This window comes from Rhinopithecus roxellana, chromosome 15 (genome assembly GCF_007565055.1).
Source record: "Rhinopithecus roxellana isolate Shanxi Qingling chromosome 15, ASM756505v1, whole genome shotgun sequence".
NCBI classification, from domain to species: Eukaryota; Metazoa; Chordata; class Mammalia; order Primates; family Cercopithecidae; genus Rhinopithecus; species Rhinopithecus roxellana.
The window spans coordinates 1027055-1041215 of NC_044563.1; the positions used below are offsets into that span (position 1 = coordinate 1027055).

A 14161-nucleotide genomic window follows, 5' to 3' on the forward strand; every position below is an offset into this window, starting at 1 on the left:
CGAGGGAGGCAGGGGTGTGGACAGTACCACGCCTCAGTCTTCACAGCCTCTGTCTCCTGCTGCCCAGGCTGGCCAAGAAGTCCTGGTTTGGGAACTTCATCAGCCTGGAGAAGGAGGAGCAGATCTTCGTGGTCATCAAAGACAAGCCTCTGAGCTCCATCAAGGCTGACATCGTGCACGCCTTCCTGTCGGTGAGGCCATAGGGCGCCAGGGGAGGCGGGCAGCCCTCCCAGCCCCACGCCGCCCAGCCCCGAGTATCCAGGCTCCTCACTTAGGACACGTCCACACACACAGCATGGACGTCGGCTCACCTGTGGGCCGGCCTGGCTGCCTTCACTGGACAGGCGCTGTCTCCCCCCAGCCTTGTGCGGGAGGGCTCACTGCCCATCTGGGGCACTTGGCCTGTAGAGGGAGTCAGGGCCTTGCTCACTGGTCCCCAGCAGCCCTAGGTGTGTGCTGGGCAGGCCTGGGCAGCTGGCACGTGGGGCAGAAGGAAGGCTCCAGCTGCGTGGGTCTCAGAGGGGGACATTCCCATGAGACTTAGGGAGAAGCCTTTGTGAGGCCATGACCCCAGGAACCTGTGGGGCTCTCTCCCCCAGGCCTCAGGTATCTCGGTCTCCCTGGTCTCACCCTGCCCTCGGAGGCCGGGTGGCTCTCCACAGAGTGAGGGTCTTGGGTGGGCTTCATTTGTCTCTGCTGGGGCATCTTTGGGTTAGGAGGAGCAGAAAAGCCCTTCAAGCCTCAAATGGAGAAGTTTTATTGCCAGGACTCCAGCACCCAGTCCCATCAGGAGGCCCCTTCCTTGTCGGCCCTGCCCCACCCTGTACTGCACCCAGTGCTGAGGTGTCACAGGGGCTGCCCCCCACCTCCCCCACCGCCCCCCGCCTGCCTCCCCAGGGCTGCTGTCCTGCTCTGTGCTCACTACTGCCCAGGCCCCAGGATCTTGGCAAGATCAGGCTGTGGCTCCCTGTGGCAGCCTCTCTAGCTGGGGGCTGCCCTCCACCCCACCTGACGCTCTGCCCACAGGCTCTCAGGCCACTGCTGCCCTGGCTGCAGCTGAGGTTCCCTTAGCGCCGTGGGGACAGCTTGGAGCCCCTGCAGAAGGCTCCAGGGCCAGGAGAGCCCAGCGCTGGGCAGGCCTCAGGCTGCACTTGGATCCTGGCCTCGGGGACCCTTAGCGTCCCCGTCCCCACAGGGTGCTCACTTCCTTGGGCCTCTTCCCTCACCATATCCCTTCATGCTGCCCCTGGTTGCCACGGCCAACCTCAGACTCAGCGGTGGCCTCAGCCCCTCCCCATGCCGGCCCCAGTAAGGTGGCCGTGTGCCAGCCTGGGCCCCGTGCGCTGGCTGGCCCTGAGTTCTGCTTCCAGCAGCTGCCCCTCGGTACTGTGGAGCCCACACAGCCAGTGCCCAGCTCCATAAGTCCTGCAAGCAGTGGGAATCCCAGTAAGCCCCAGCAGAAGGGCACGGCCCCAGCCCTGCCCTGGCACCTCCCTCTCAGTGGCAGCTCCCAGACTCCCCACCTCCCACTCAGCTCCACCTTGGACCCCCCACTTCAGGCTGCAGAGGTCACCTCTCACCTCCATCTTTGCCCTTAAGGCTCCTCTGTGAGGTCCTGGCCATCCTGTGCTGTGGCTGCATGAGAAAAGTCCATGGCAGGGGTTCAGCCACCCCCGCTAAGTGGACCAAAGCTTTGGAGGGTGGGGGCTGGAAACGCCCCCCTCCCTGCTCCGACCATCTCCACCCGCACTGTGCCCCTCACAGATGTGGAAGCAGAGGTGCCTGGGTGCTCACAACATGTGTGCGGTGGGGCTGGCTCGCCCCAGGGCTGCCTCCCCAGAGGGCCAGGGTGGGACCTGCCAGGCCAGCCACGCTCACACTGCTCCCTCTCCACAGATCCCCAGCCTCAGCCACAGTGTCATCTCCCAGACGAGCTTCCGGGCCGAGTACAAGGCCACGGGGGGGCCAGCCGTGTTCCAGAAGCCCGTCAAGTTCCAGGTGGATATCACCTACACGGAGGGAGGGGAGGCGCAGAAGGAGAACGGCATCTACTCTGTCACCTTCACCCTCCTCTCAGGTGAGCCGGCGCCCCCGGGGCGGCTCCGGGCCCAGGCCTGTCCAGGGCGTAACCCCTGTCTCCCCTAGGCCCCAGCCGCCGCTTCAAGAGGGTGGTGGAGACCATCCAGGCCCAGCTGCTGAGTACACACGACCCACCCGCGGCCCAGCACTTGTCAGGTGAGGCGGGCTCAGCTCCGGCCAACCTGCAGCCTGCGAGTGGGGCGTGGCCAGCTGGTGCTGCACGGACGGGAGGCATGAGAACCCTGGCGCCGCCTCCTGGCCCCTCTTGACGGATGCCCCCACCTTCCTGCCCCAAGCTGTGGCTGCACTCCTCAGGGAGCAGGGCCCCTCCCCGGCCCGGCGGGACCACCCGCCTCGCCTCTGCACGCCAGGGACATAGGGCGCAGCCGCACCACACTGAAAGGCGCCTCTTGTCCACTGTAGAACCCCCCCCACCAGCGCCAGGACTAAGCTGGGGTGCTGGGCTTAAGGGCCAGAAGGTGGCCACCAGCTACGAGAGTAGCCTCTGACGCTGGCAGGTAAGGCGCCCGGCCTGTGCTGGGGCGGGGAGGGGCTGCGGGCAGGTCCTCGGCGGAGCCAGGCTGGCCCTGAGCAGGGCCCTCCATGCCCACCCACAGGTCTCGGCCCTGGACAGGCCAAGCATGCCCTGGGCGGCCCATCTGCTAGGGAGCCAGACACAGGGCAGCCCGCACAGGCCCTGGGAGAGCAGTGACAAGGCCCCGCCCTCGGGGCTCCCCGCCATGGCACCCTAGGTGGGCCGCGGGCTGCCTCATGGGCTGTGATGTCGCATCTCTCCATACTTCCTGACAGCCCAGGGCCATGCCTCCAGCAGGGCAGAGGGGCTTGAGCCCAGCCAGAGCTGGGGGTTCACCACAGCCTCACGGGCTCGTGCAGGGGAGGGTCGCCCCAGCCTGGAACCACCAGGGGCCAGGAGCCCAAGGGTCCATGCCACTCGGCATCCTGCAGGGAGGGCTCCCCCCGCTTCCCTGGGCCCACGTGTGGTGGGGGCAGGGCGGAGCACTGGGCACATGCATGGGCCTGGTCTGTCAGCAAGGGTGTGTGGGTGCACCTCTGAACAGCGGTGTGGCGTGGGAGTGCTGGGCGTCATGTGGGGGGAGCACCCGGCTGGACCCTGGGGGCTCCCTCTCCCGGCCTGCATCTCTGCAGCTCTGTGGCATGCGAGGGTCACCTCCTGTGTTTCCGTGTGGGGTCCTGGAGGCCATAGAGGGCCCCCACCCCACCCCCCCGCCATCCTCATTCCATCCTCATTCCATCACCTGTGGGAGCCCCCCCCGAGTGTGCTTCACCCCACTGCGGGCTGGGGGCTGAGGTCCCTAACAGCCCTGGCCCTAACCGAAGCCCCAGTGGTGGAGGAGTTGCCCCCTTCTCCTGATTTTGGGAGCCAGGCTGGCACAGCGGGCAAGGAGGAGCAGGGTTCCAGGTGCTCAGCCCCGCAGATACATGTGGCTCTGCCCTGCAGTGGAGGCTGTGCCATCGGCCGACAGCAGCTTCTGGCTCTCTGAGCCTTGAAAGCCTCCATCTCAGGAAGGGAAACCAAGGCCAGGGAATGACAGGGCAGCCACCAAGGCCAGGGAATGACAGGGCAGCCACCAAGGCCAGGGAATGACAGGGCAGCCACCAAGGCCAGGGAATGACAGGGCTTTTCCAGGAGGGCAAGCAGAAACGGGCCCCGGGTGCTGCCCAGGGTGTCCCTGCACCTGAGCAGCCACATGGGTGCCTCAGTCTGCTCCTGTGTGGCCTGGGGGCAGAGCTCCCCCAGCCTGGCCCTGCAAAATGTGGTCCTGCCCATGAGCACGTACCACTCCCCACCGAGCCAACTCCCAGCCCCTCTCCATTCCTGCCCTGGACCCTGGCCTCAGTGGAGCCCATTGCAGAGGCTCTCGGGGGCCTGTTCTGGGCCCCATCTGTCTGCCTTTGGACTTGAGGAGCCCAGCCTGTCCCCATGATCTCGCTACGCCCAGCCCTGCCCCCCTCCCACATTGGACGCTTTTGTCCAGTGAGCCCCGCTCCAAGGATGTGTGGAAGGTGTCTAGCCAGCAGGGGGCCTCCTCAGGCACTGCCCACCCTCCTGGAGACCCCAGCCCAGCCGAGGAGGGGGGCTGAGAGCCCCCAGTGAGGAGGCACAGGCAGACCAGGGCATGTGTCCACCGTCTGCAGGCGCCAGTGAGGGCCTCGAGGGAGCAGCCCCTCCCAGGGCCTTGCTCCCACCCCAGTCCTGGCCTGGCAGCACCAACATCCCCAGGCCCAGCAGCAGGGGAGAGGGTTGAGGAAGAGGGTGCCTGCCTTGAGTTGAGGGGCAGCTGGAAGCCACAGGGTCCTGGAGCTGCCGAGTGGCACGGTGAGGATGCATAGTGACGGACGCAGGCCACGGCCAGGGCAGGGTTGTCGGCCCATGGGAGGTTGCCAGGCCCACCCAGGGAACCAGCCATATCCAGGCTCAGGCTCAGGCTGCTGGAGGACCCGCTGCTGCCCAGGTGGCTCCGCCTTGTTTCCCGTCCCCGCAGCCCCGCCTCACTCCAGGCCGTGCCCCCTGCACTGCCACTTGTTGGCCCCGCCCCTCTGGCTCTGGCACCACCCACTCCGTCACCCTTACCTCCGGGGCCCCACCCACTCCTGGCTCCGCCCCTCCCCATCGAGGCTGTGGGCGTCCAGCCAGTCGGAAGGCGCCGGGCAGCCTTTCACTCACTCCCTCCCTCCTCTCTCCATTCTGTGCTCCAGACACCACTAACTGTATGGAAATGATGACGGGGCGGCTTTCCAAATGTGGTAAGAATCCCCCACGCTCACCTGGCGCCTCCACCTGCCACTCCACCGCTCACCCTCAGCCCGCTCTGGCCAACCCGCCGCCCCGGCTGTCTCGGCTGCCCTGTGTAGACGTAGGCATCCAGCAGCCCAGGTGTCCCCGGCCCCATCCTCTACCGGGAGCAGCCCAGGTTGCTTCCCTGCCACAGTGGGCCCAGGCGGGGCTCCTGGCCAGACCCACCTCTGCCAGGCCCTAGGATCAGGGCAGGCCCAGGAAGGGGCTCCTAAGGCCTGAAGCTAGTGAGGGTCCCACTGGTCCCACTGGTGCAGGCTGTGGCCTAGGGCAGGGGCCGGTGCCCATCCCTCTGTCCACTGGAGGCTGTGCCTGGCAGGGAGCTCAGGATTCAGGTGGTGGTTAGGCTTAGGAAGTGGGGTTGACGTGCCTCCATCGGCACACCTGGGCAGTGAGCGCAGGGCCTCAAGGGTGGGCTCCCCATTTTCGCCCCTCTCCTCAGGACTGCCCCCATCCCAGGGACCCAGGACACGACTCTAGCTGCCTGTCTCCAGACCCCCAGCCTGCCTCCCACACCCATCCCCTCCATGCCTGTCCACCCATCTGTCCATCTGTCTGTCTGCTGCTGAACTGTGTCCAAGCTGGTCAGGAGTCGGGCTTCAGGCCTCTCTGGGGAGGTGTGGTGGGCACACCCTCTCCCTCTCTTCCACTGGGCCTCACGCAGTGGGGCCAGCAGCTGCCCCCAGGGTCCTGCGAGGCTGCAGAGCTCCCAGCAGGCCCTTGTCTTTACGCTGTCATCTCCAGTGTGGGGGTGGGCTGTCCCTCATGGCTGTGAGGTGGGGAGGCAAGGGGGCGGCGCAGGGCCTTCCAGGCCAGGCCTTGGTGGGGAGGGAGGGAGGGGTCTCACCACCTGCCCTGAGCCTTACTTCGCCAAAGGAGCTCTGGGTCCTGCGCAACAGCTCGGAGGCACTGGGGCCCTAAGCTCCTGGCCCCACGGCGCACAGCTCCCCACCGCACAGCCCCCCCAGCGTGCAGGGCCCCTGCCGGCTGCCGCCTGCCCACCCCGCTTGCTGCCCGCCAGCCCCATCTCAGCCTCATCTCTGGGTTCTCTCCCTCGTCGAGGCCCCTTTGTTCATTTGTTTGTTTGTTCTCTTTCTCTCTCCTTCCCTCCCTTCCTCTTTCTCTCCCCCTTTTTTTTCTTTTTTCCTTTTTTTTTTTGTCTCTGTTCTGTGTACCCAGGCAGCCCATTGAGTAACTTCTTTGACGTAATTAAACAACTTTTTTCAGACGAGAAGAACGGGCAGGCGGCCCAGGCGCCCAGCACGCCCGCCAAGCGGAGTGCCCACGGCCCACTCGGTGACTCCGCGGCCGCTGGCCCTGGCCCCGGAGGGGACGCCGAGTACCCAACGGGCAAGGACACGGCCAACATGGGCCCGCCCGCCGCCCGGCGCGAGCAGCCTTAGACACACTAGTCCCACCCCCACCCCAGCACAGCACTGACAGCGGCTGCCTCGCCGCCCGTCGACCGCCCTGCCCCAAGTGGACCCGCGGCCGTGCCGCCCGTCCGTCCAGACTGTTCTCAGAGCCTGGGAGGAAAGGGGCGCCGGGACCGGCCTGCGGGCTGTGCCACCCGCGCCTGCTGTTTCCTCTCTCCTGTCTCTGTCTCTGCCTGTCTCTCTTTTCTCTCTCCTGTCTCTGTCTCTGCCTGTCTCTGACAGCGTCGCTTGTTTCCACTCTGATACCAGGAATTATCCCGAAAAGTTAACATGTCACCTCCACGAGGCCATCCTCTGTGACCGAAGGCAGCTGCTGCGGACCCGCCCTCCCTCCGCTCCTGCTGTTGCTGCCAGGCAGCGAGGCCCAGCCCAGCGCCCCGTCCACCCCGCGGCAGCTCCTCGCCTCAGCTCCGCATGGCCCGTGGGAGGAGGGCCAGGCTCGGGGGAGCCTCCTCCAGCCCGGCCGACCCGGACTCCCGGTCACCTGACCCCTCGGCAAGAACAGCCTGCCTGGCGGCCTTCTGGGGCCGGGACCCCCGGTGGGCAAAGTAGCCACAGGAACAGACCCCGTCCACCCCGTCCACCACCTCCACGCCGCACCCGGAGGCCTCCTCGCGCCTCGCAGGCCCATGCCCCGCCTCCCCGGCTGTGCCACCTCCGCCTCCGTGTAGTCTTGGCCTCCTCAGGCTGCCTCCCGTCCTCTCGTCTCACCTGCGCCTCCCTTGCCTCATCTGGGGCGGCTGTAGGCTCTGGCGCTCCTCCCTGGCTGAGGTGGAAACAGAGACCCTGGGGCGCCAGAACCTTCCCAGCAGGCCAGGCCGCTGGGCTGGGATCAGTGTTATTTATTTGCTGTTTTAATTTATGGATTCTCCACACCTCTGTTCAGGGACGGGCGGCGGCCGCATCCCCTGCTGTCTGCCCGTCTCGGGCGGGGTGGGGTCTGGGGCCAGGGCGCCCTCTGAGGACAGAGCTGGTGGGGCTCGGGGCAGCTGGCGAGCTACTGTAAACTTTAAAGAATTCCTGCAAGATATTTTTATAAACTTTTTTTTCTTGGTGGTTTTTGGAAAAGGGTGTGGGGGTGGGGGCGCCGCTGGGACAGGGCCAGGTTTTGTGTTTCAGTCCCTTGCTCCCGGTTCTTTCTACACACACATCTAAGATGGTGCGGTTCGCTCTGTCATGGGTTCCGTTTCTCTGTGGAGCAGCAGCTCCACCTGTGGGGGCTCGGGGCAGAGGGGCAGCGTTCGTAGCGGACGGCAGCGCCAGCGCCCCTCTTTCAAGACCCAGGCTGGGGCAATCTTGGTTTTGTGTCCAAGGGTGAAGGGGTAGGAGGAAGGCCCCCAGCTGGCCCTCCCCACACACAGGACAGCAGGGGCACGTGGGGCTTTTCTTATTAAAATTTTAAAAAGTTGAAAAAAAAAAAAAAACAGAGTCGGTGGCGCTCCTCCGCTGGGCGTTCTGTGCAGAGCAAGGCCCAGGGCGTGGCCTGGAGGGGCTGCAGGCCCCCCTGCCCAGTGCCCACTGCTGTGCTTCACCCCAGCTCCAGCTTCTGTGTTCCCTTCTGCCCATGTGCCCGGCCCTCCCAGGCGGACACAGCCTGGATGCAGCGGCCATGGGGGGCGGCGGGTCTGATGCATGCCTCTGCCGTGGAGTCTGTCGGCTTCAGTGCCTGCCCCTGCCTCCCACCCACCTCGTGTATACATTTTAACGCTTCTGTTGACATGAGACCTCTGCCACAGGCTGGGATTTCTATACGTAAGAACAAAAGCAAACACCTAGGACAGCAAATGCCAGGCGGTCCAGGCGGGAAGGGGCTCTCCACGGAGATCGAGGACATGAAGCAAAATGCCTCTTGCTCACCTTCCCCTCTTGTGCTTCGGACACGCGCGGACTCCAGCAGGCGCCACGGAAATGGGCGAGCCCCTGCAGTGTACCCCTGTCGTAACTGTGAGCGACTGCAGCTCGGAACAATAAATCCCTTCCGCAAAGACAGCGACGCAGCTCTTCATCCGGGCAGGGCGCGCGCGCAGGGCTCTGGGACAGCCCGGGACAGCTTCTTGTTCCCCACTTGCAGCCCCTGGGCTGCGCCAGTGTGAACGCAGCTACCCTCTGCCCAGCTGAAGAGGGCAAGGGTCCGGGCAGCCAGGGTCAGAGGTCACTTCCAATATGTAGGGCCATCCCCTGAGGCTGCCCCAGCCTGAGACAGGCTCCCGTTGAGGGCCAGGGCCGGGGCGGAGTGCCCTTCACATGGCACCTCTGCCACTACAAGGCCTGCATGGGCCACCTCAGGCCTGGGCCTTTTCCTGGAGAATGAGCCTTCTTCCTGCTCCTCACTTGGGAAGAGACTGGATAGGGTGCCATGACCCAGCCCTAGGAGTGAGGGGCCCAGGCTGAGCACAGCCCCTGCAGCTAGAGCGGGGATGGTCCCAGGCATGCCTGCCACAGAGGGCAGCCAGGGCTGAGGGCTCCACTGGCACGACGCCCTGGCCCAGCTGCCCCTCTGCCGCCGCCACAGAAGGGTGAGTCCAGGCCCATGCTGTATGAGGCCAGTGGCCTGGAGGAGGCCAGGAGTAGGCCTCAGCAGGGTCCAGGCAGACTGCGGCATCCACAGAGCTGCCCTGGGAGGCGCACGCCCACGCACACTCCCCTCCCGTGTGAAGGACTTGGGTGTGGCCGGACTGCACCCAGCTGTTTTATCATTGGAGCAGGTGCTAAGCACACAGCGGCTGCGGTGGGATGACGATGGGGTGGGGGCCACATCCCTGGTCTCAGTCCAACAGAAGCTAGTAGCTGTCCCACCTCCACTGTGACAAAACATTCCCAGACATTGCCATGAGTCTCCTGGTAGGGGACAGAATCACCCCCAAGTGAGAGCCACTGCCCTGAACTTCAAGCTGTGCCTGTACCCATCTCTCTGGAGGGAGCCAGGGGATCACCATGTTTGTCAGGCTTAGTTAGCTCGGGGCTCCACTCAGAGCCCGGGACACGGAGGGAAGCTGAGCCATCCCGTTTGATCCTGGACTGCCAAGTGGCTGAGCTTGGTACAGGAGGTGGGTACCCCGAAGCAAAGGCACTTGGGAGGGGCCCAGGGAATCAGACTCCATTCCAGTCCCTGGGTTATCCAGTTTCCCGGCTCATTTTACCTTAAACAGGCTGAGGAAAGGAAATTGGCTGCTACAGTTCAGCGAAGTACAGGACGGTCTGCGGGGTCACAGGCTGCTGGTCCCAGACCGGAAGCTTCCTGACCTGTGGTCCTGCACCTGCTTCTCCAAATGGCTGACACACACACTCCTGGTCCTCCTCTAAACATTCATGGTGAGAAGCCAGCCTTCTCAGGCACATGACTGGAGGCCCAAAAGGAACAGTCTGTCAAGAACCCTGCCAACTCCCCAGTCTGCTCAGGAAGGGGCTGTGTCCTGCAGTCCCACTTCTGACACCAAGCTGTCTTGGTTGTAAGTAACAGAACCCAAAGTGAGCTAAGCCAGAATCTGCTGGTATTTCTATAAAAAATGAAAACAAATATGGCAGGACTTCTGATGTGGCAGACACTAGTCTCACTTTACACCAGTCGGTCCTCACCTCATTTTTATGAAGAAATTAAGATGGAGATTGAAAAAGGATGTGGTGGTCGGTCTGCCCACCTAGAGGACAGCTTCACAGTCCTGGTCCTCAGTTCTCAGGTGGCTAATCTGACAGGCACATCTGGGGTCAGAGCCTGCCACGGCCTGGCCTGAGAGCTGGGGCCCTGCTGAACGAGCCTACTGGTGAGCCCACCCATGGCATGGCAGGTGGGTGGTGGGGGACGAGTCTGACTCGCCTCCCGCACAGGATGCGACCCCAGCAGGCAGGAGGTGGGTGCTCCAGGGAGGGGCCTTGCACACAGCAGTCCAGGCCTAGCTCTGCTCTGTGGAGAGCCTGCGCTGGGCTTTTCCCAGTCAGCTGAGGGCAGAGGCACAGAGCCCCGGCCTCCTAAGCTGTAAGATGAAACACTTCGGCCGGGCGCGGTGGCTCAAGCCTGTAATCCCAGCACTTTGGGAGGCCGAGACGGGCGGATCACGAGGTCAGGAGATTGAGACCATCCTGGCTAATGCGGTGAAACCCTGTCTCTACTAAAAAATACAAAAAAAACTAGCCGGGCAAGGTGGCGGGCGCCTGTAGTCCCAGCTACTCGGGAGGCTGAGGCGGGAGAATGGCATAAACCCGGGAGGTGGAGCTTGCAGTGAGCTGAGATCGGGCCACTGCACTCCAGCCTGGGCGACAGAGCAAGACTCTGTCTCAAAAAAAAAAAGAAAAAAAAAAAAGATGAAACAATTCCTGGTGTTACAAAGCCTCAGAGCTTGCAGGAGGCGGCTGACGCCCATGTGCCGGCTCCAGGGTGGGACGTTGCAGCTGCCCTGCTCCCATCCCCTGCCAGCTAGCTCACCACAAGTGGCCTGGCCCTGCCAACCCGTCCTGCCTTCCTCCAGTGGTGTGGTGCCCAGGCCCTCTGCCCTAAGTCCAGCGCCTCCCCGCTCACTCCAGTGACTTCTCCCCCTCCCACCCCAACTCCCCCCACCAACCCAGGTCTCTTGGTGTGATATGGCAAGGGGTCGGGGTCAGCAGAGAGCCAGAGAGGAGGCAGCCGGCAACAGAAGGGAGAACCAGTGGCGACCTTCAGGCAGCGGGGCCTGCTGGAGAGTGGGCAGGGCTGAGAGACGTGCCGGGAACACAACCTGGGGAGCCATGTTCGTGGCCAGACGGGCCCGGGAGACTATGCTGTGGGTCTCATGCCGGGGAGTTGGGCCCTCTTGTGCACCTGCTCCTAAGACCCTGTAAGAACACCTTGGCCTGATAGGTAGATGCATCGTCTCCTATGGTTTCCTATCACCGCCATAGTTAAGTTATTGCAAACTAAAAAGCTTAAAACACCAGCACCAGTCCCAGAGTCAAGGACTGGGAAGGTCTCACTCAAGGGGGTCTCCCCGGTCTAGAATCAAGGTGTGCTCCTCCTGGAGGCTCCAGGGGAGGACCTGTGGCCACCTGCATCCCGAGGCCCGGGGTCTCCACCTTTGCAGCCAGGAGCATGGGTGGAGCCTCCTCACAGCTGTGTCCTGTGCGCCCCAGTCTGCGTCCAGCTTCCACAATGAAGGCCACGCCCTCTCACTGGGCCCAGACCACCTCTGCCTCTCAAGGTCAGCTGACTGCCTTAATCCCACTGCTGCTTTCATTCTCCTTTGCTGCCGGGGGGCACGTTCACCTCCACAGGACTAGGTGTGGGCACAGCCGGTGGTGAGGGATGTCTTAGGCCGACCACAGTACCCTTCTGCTCCCCCTGCTTCACACCCATGCCACATGCATCCCTCCCCTCGCAGCCCCAACAGTCTCCACCGAACACAGCACCCAGTCCCGTCCCAAACCTCATGTTCAGCTCATCAGTTTACAAGTCCAAGTCGCACCCTCTAAGCCACCCCAATCAGGTATGGGTGACACTCTGGGCCTTCCACCCAGGAGCAGTTTCCGCTCTATCTGTGGACCCCAAAAGCTAGAAAACAGTTACCTGCTCCCAAAATACAACCGGAGAACAGATGCGGAATGCCAGTCGCAGACATTCCTGTTCTCAAGGAAAGTCTGGCTGGGTGTGCTGGTCCAGCACTTTGGGAGGCTGAGGCAGAAGGGATCACCGGGGCCCAGGGGTTCACGACCAGCCTTGGTAGTGAAACTTCACCTCTACAAAATATTTCAAAACCAGCCAGGCATGGTGACTCGCACCTGTGGTCCTGGCTGCTCAGGAGGCTGAAGAGGGGGACGTCTGAGGCTGCAGTGAGCGCTCCAGTTTGGGTGACAGTGAAACCCAGTCGTTTATACGTGCATACACACCCACACACACACACACACACCCACACACACACATACACACCCACACACATACACACCCACACACACACGCACACACATACACACACACACGTGACACACAGAGAAAGCTACAAGGTGCCTGTGTCGCCGCTCCCAAGAAATCCAAAATCCAGCTGGGCATACTCCTTCAGGTCCCGGCAAGGCCTGGGAACTCCTTCTGTGGGTCCAGGCTCTGCCTCTGTGCTGACACCTCCACCCTCAGGGCCACGCGCTCTCTGTATGAAATGTGGCAAGTGTTTGCAGCTGAACAGTTTAGTCTGCTTCCTGCCTGCTGATTTTTGGGGGCCCAAGAGGCTTTCATCAATCCCCTCTGCCTCAGTCCAAGCCAGCCAAGTTTCTGATGGTGTAAGAGCCCCTCGTAGTTCCCACGGGGCTTTACTCCGTAAGACCCGAGGCTCGTCCACAGACCTCCCACAGCTGTCCCTGCTTTCAGCATCTGCTTGGGTGACACGGAGCATCCACCAGCCACAGGCTCGCCCTCCTCCAGAAGCTCCTGGTGTGGCCGTTACTCCAAGCACACATTCCTGACAGTGAATCCCCTGACATCAGCATCTTTAGCTGAGAATTCCCGACGGCAGGGTGCTCACCCCTCTGCTAATGTCTTTCCCTCACTTGGCTGACCTCAGCAGCGAAAGGGGGCCAGGCTGACCGCCCACGAGTGCGGCCCACACATGGCAACGGGACAGAATACAGCTGTGCCTCTGCCCCCATTGACAGGGGGCTCTCCCTGGCTCCCGTTCCTTCCTTTCCCTCTAGCTCCCACCCGCACCTTTAACCCCACGTCTGAGGACGGGTGGGTCATAGCAGCTGTGACTCTTCTCAAAGCCCAGGCTAGTTCCTCTGAGCCCCTGGAGCCTCACTTGCCTCCATCCTTCTACCACCTGTTTAACAACATCACAGGCTTTTTCTACCACCCTCGAAATTCTTTCAGCCTCTGCCCGATGCCAAAGCCACTTCCACCTTCCTAGGTGTTTGCTGTAGCAGCGCCTCATGCCTCGAACCAGAATCTGCCTTCATCTCCTGTTGCTGCAGTTGCCACGAACTTCGTGGCTGGAGGCAAAACGAACTTATCTCAAACGGGCCTCACTGGGCTAGTCAGCAGGGCCGCTTCTTTCTGGGCTCCTTCCTTTCCCAGCTTCTAGGAGCTGCCTGCACTGCTGACTCAGGCCCTTCCCACGCTGTCTTCCTCCGCTGCCTCCCTGCTCAGTGCCCTTGGCCCTCCTGACAACACTGGGCCCATCCAGACAACCTCCCCATCCCCAGGTCAGTGATCGGGAACCCGATTCCATCTGCAGCTTCCATCCTCCTGTGCTATCGAAGGAGACAGTCTCTCAGGATCAGGACACGGATCTCTTTTGGGGACCATCATTCTACCTTTCAGAACAGAGACCTCAGAGACTGAGTGAGCTGGGGGGTGAGGGCTGAGCCCCCTCAGTGTACAGGCCACCTGTTCACAGAAGGAGATGGAGGCAGAGGCAGGGAGGCTTGGTCAGGACTCCAGGTCTTGCAGCAAGAACCCATCCCAGTGGAGGACAGCGCACAGCAGTCCCCTCAGCCCAGGAGCGGGACCGTCCACCAGACTATGGCCTAGCAGCAGGCGCCCCCAACACCCAGCGCCAGCCCTCATCCCAGGAACCCTTCCCAAAGGAACTTGTGCCCGCAACTCCCACGTGCCCTGGGGACCCTGCAGCTGCATCCTAAATGTGAGACCGGCATGAAGGCGCACCCTGGACACCTCCTAAGGCCGTCCCGCAGGCTCCACACACATTCCATCTGAGGCTCCAGCTGGAATCTCAGTGTCCTCCTAGCCCCTCCAGCCCCTGTGGAGCTGGTCCCCAGACCCCTGTGCCCCGCAGCACTCTCAGTCCAATCTTCCGCCTGGCCTCTGCTCGGCAGCCAGGCCCCAGGTTTGCCAGCA

The 14161-nt window shown here is 62.9% G+C and overlaps 1 protein-coding gene across 6 annotated transcripts in view; it reads left to right on the forward strand.

Moving 5' to 3' along the window:
• Nucleotides 1-8340, forward strand: part of BRSK2 (BR serine/threonine kinase 2) — a 65246-nt gene extending 56906 nt beyond the window's left edge. For 2 of the 6 annotated variants that reach the window (XR_004053747.1, XR_004053746.1), the window contains 6 exons: nucleotides 68-191; nucleotides 1897-2077; nucleotides 2146-2235; nucleotides 2503-2597; nucleotides 4819-4866; nucleotides 6601-8340. Coding sequence is in view for 4 of the 6 variants with exons in the window: in XM_030918973.1 (XP_030774833.1) it covers nucleotides 68-191; nucleotides 1897-2077; nucleotides 2146-2235; nucleotides 4819-4866; nucleotides 6095-6318 (667 nt within the window). In the remaining 2 variants the exon portion in view is untranslated. Of the gene's footprint in view, nucleotides 1-67; nucleotides 192-1896; nucleotides 2078-2145; nucleotides 2236-2502; nucleotides 2598-4818; nucleotides 4867-6094; nucleotides 6319-6600 lie in introns of those variants that run through there. The other 4 variants (XM_030918976.1, XM_030918975.1, XM_030918973.1 and 1 more) reach the window with 2 other exon arrangements.
• The last annotated feature ends 5821 nt before the right edge of the window (nucleotides 8341-14161 follow it).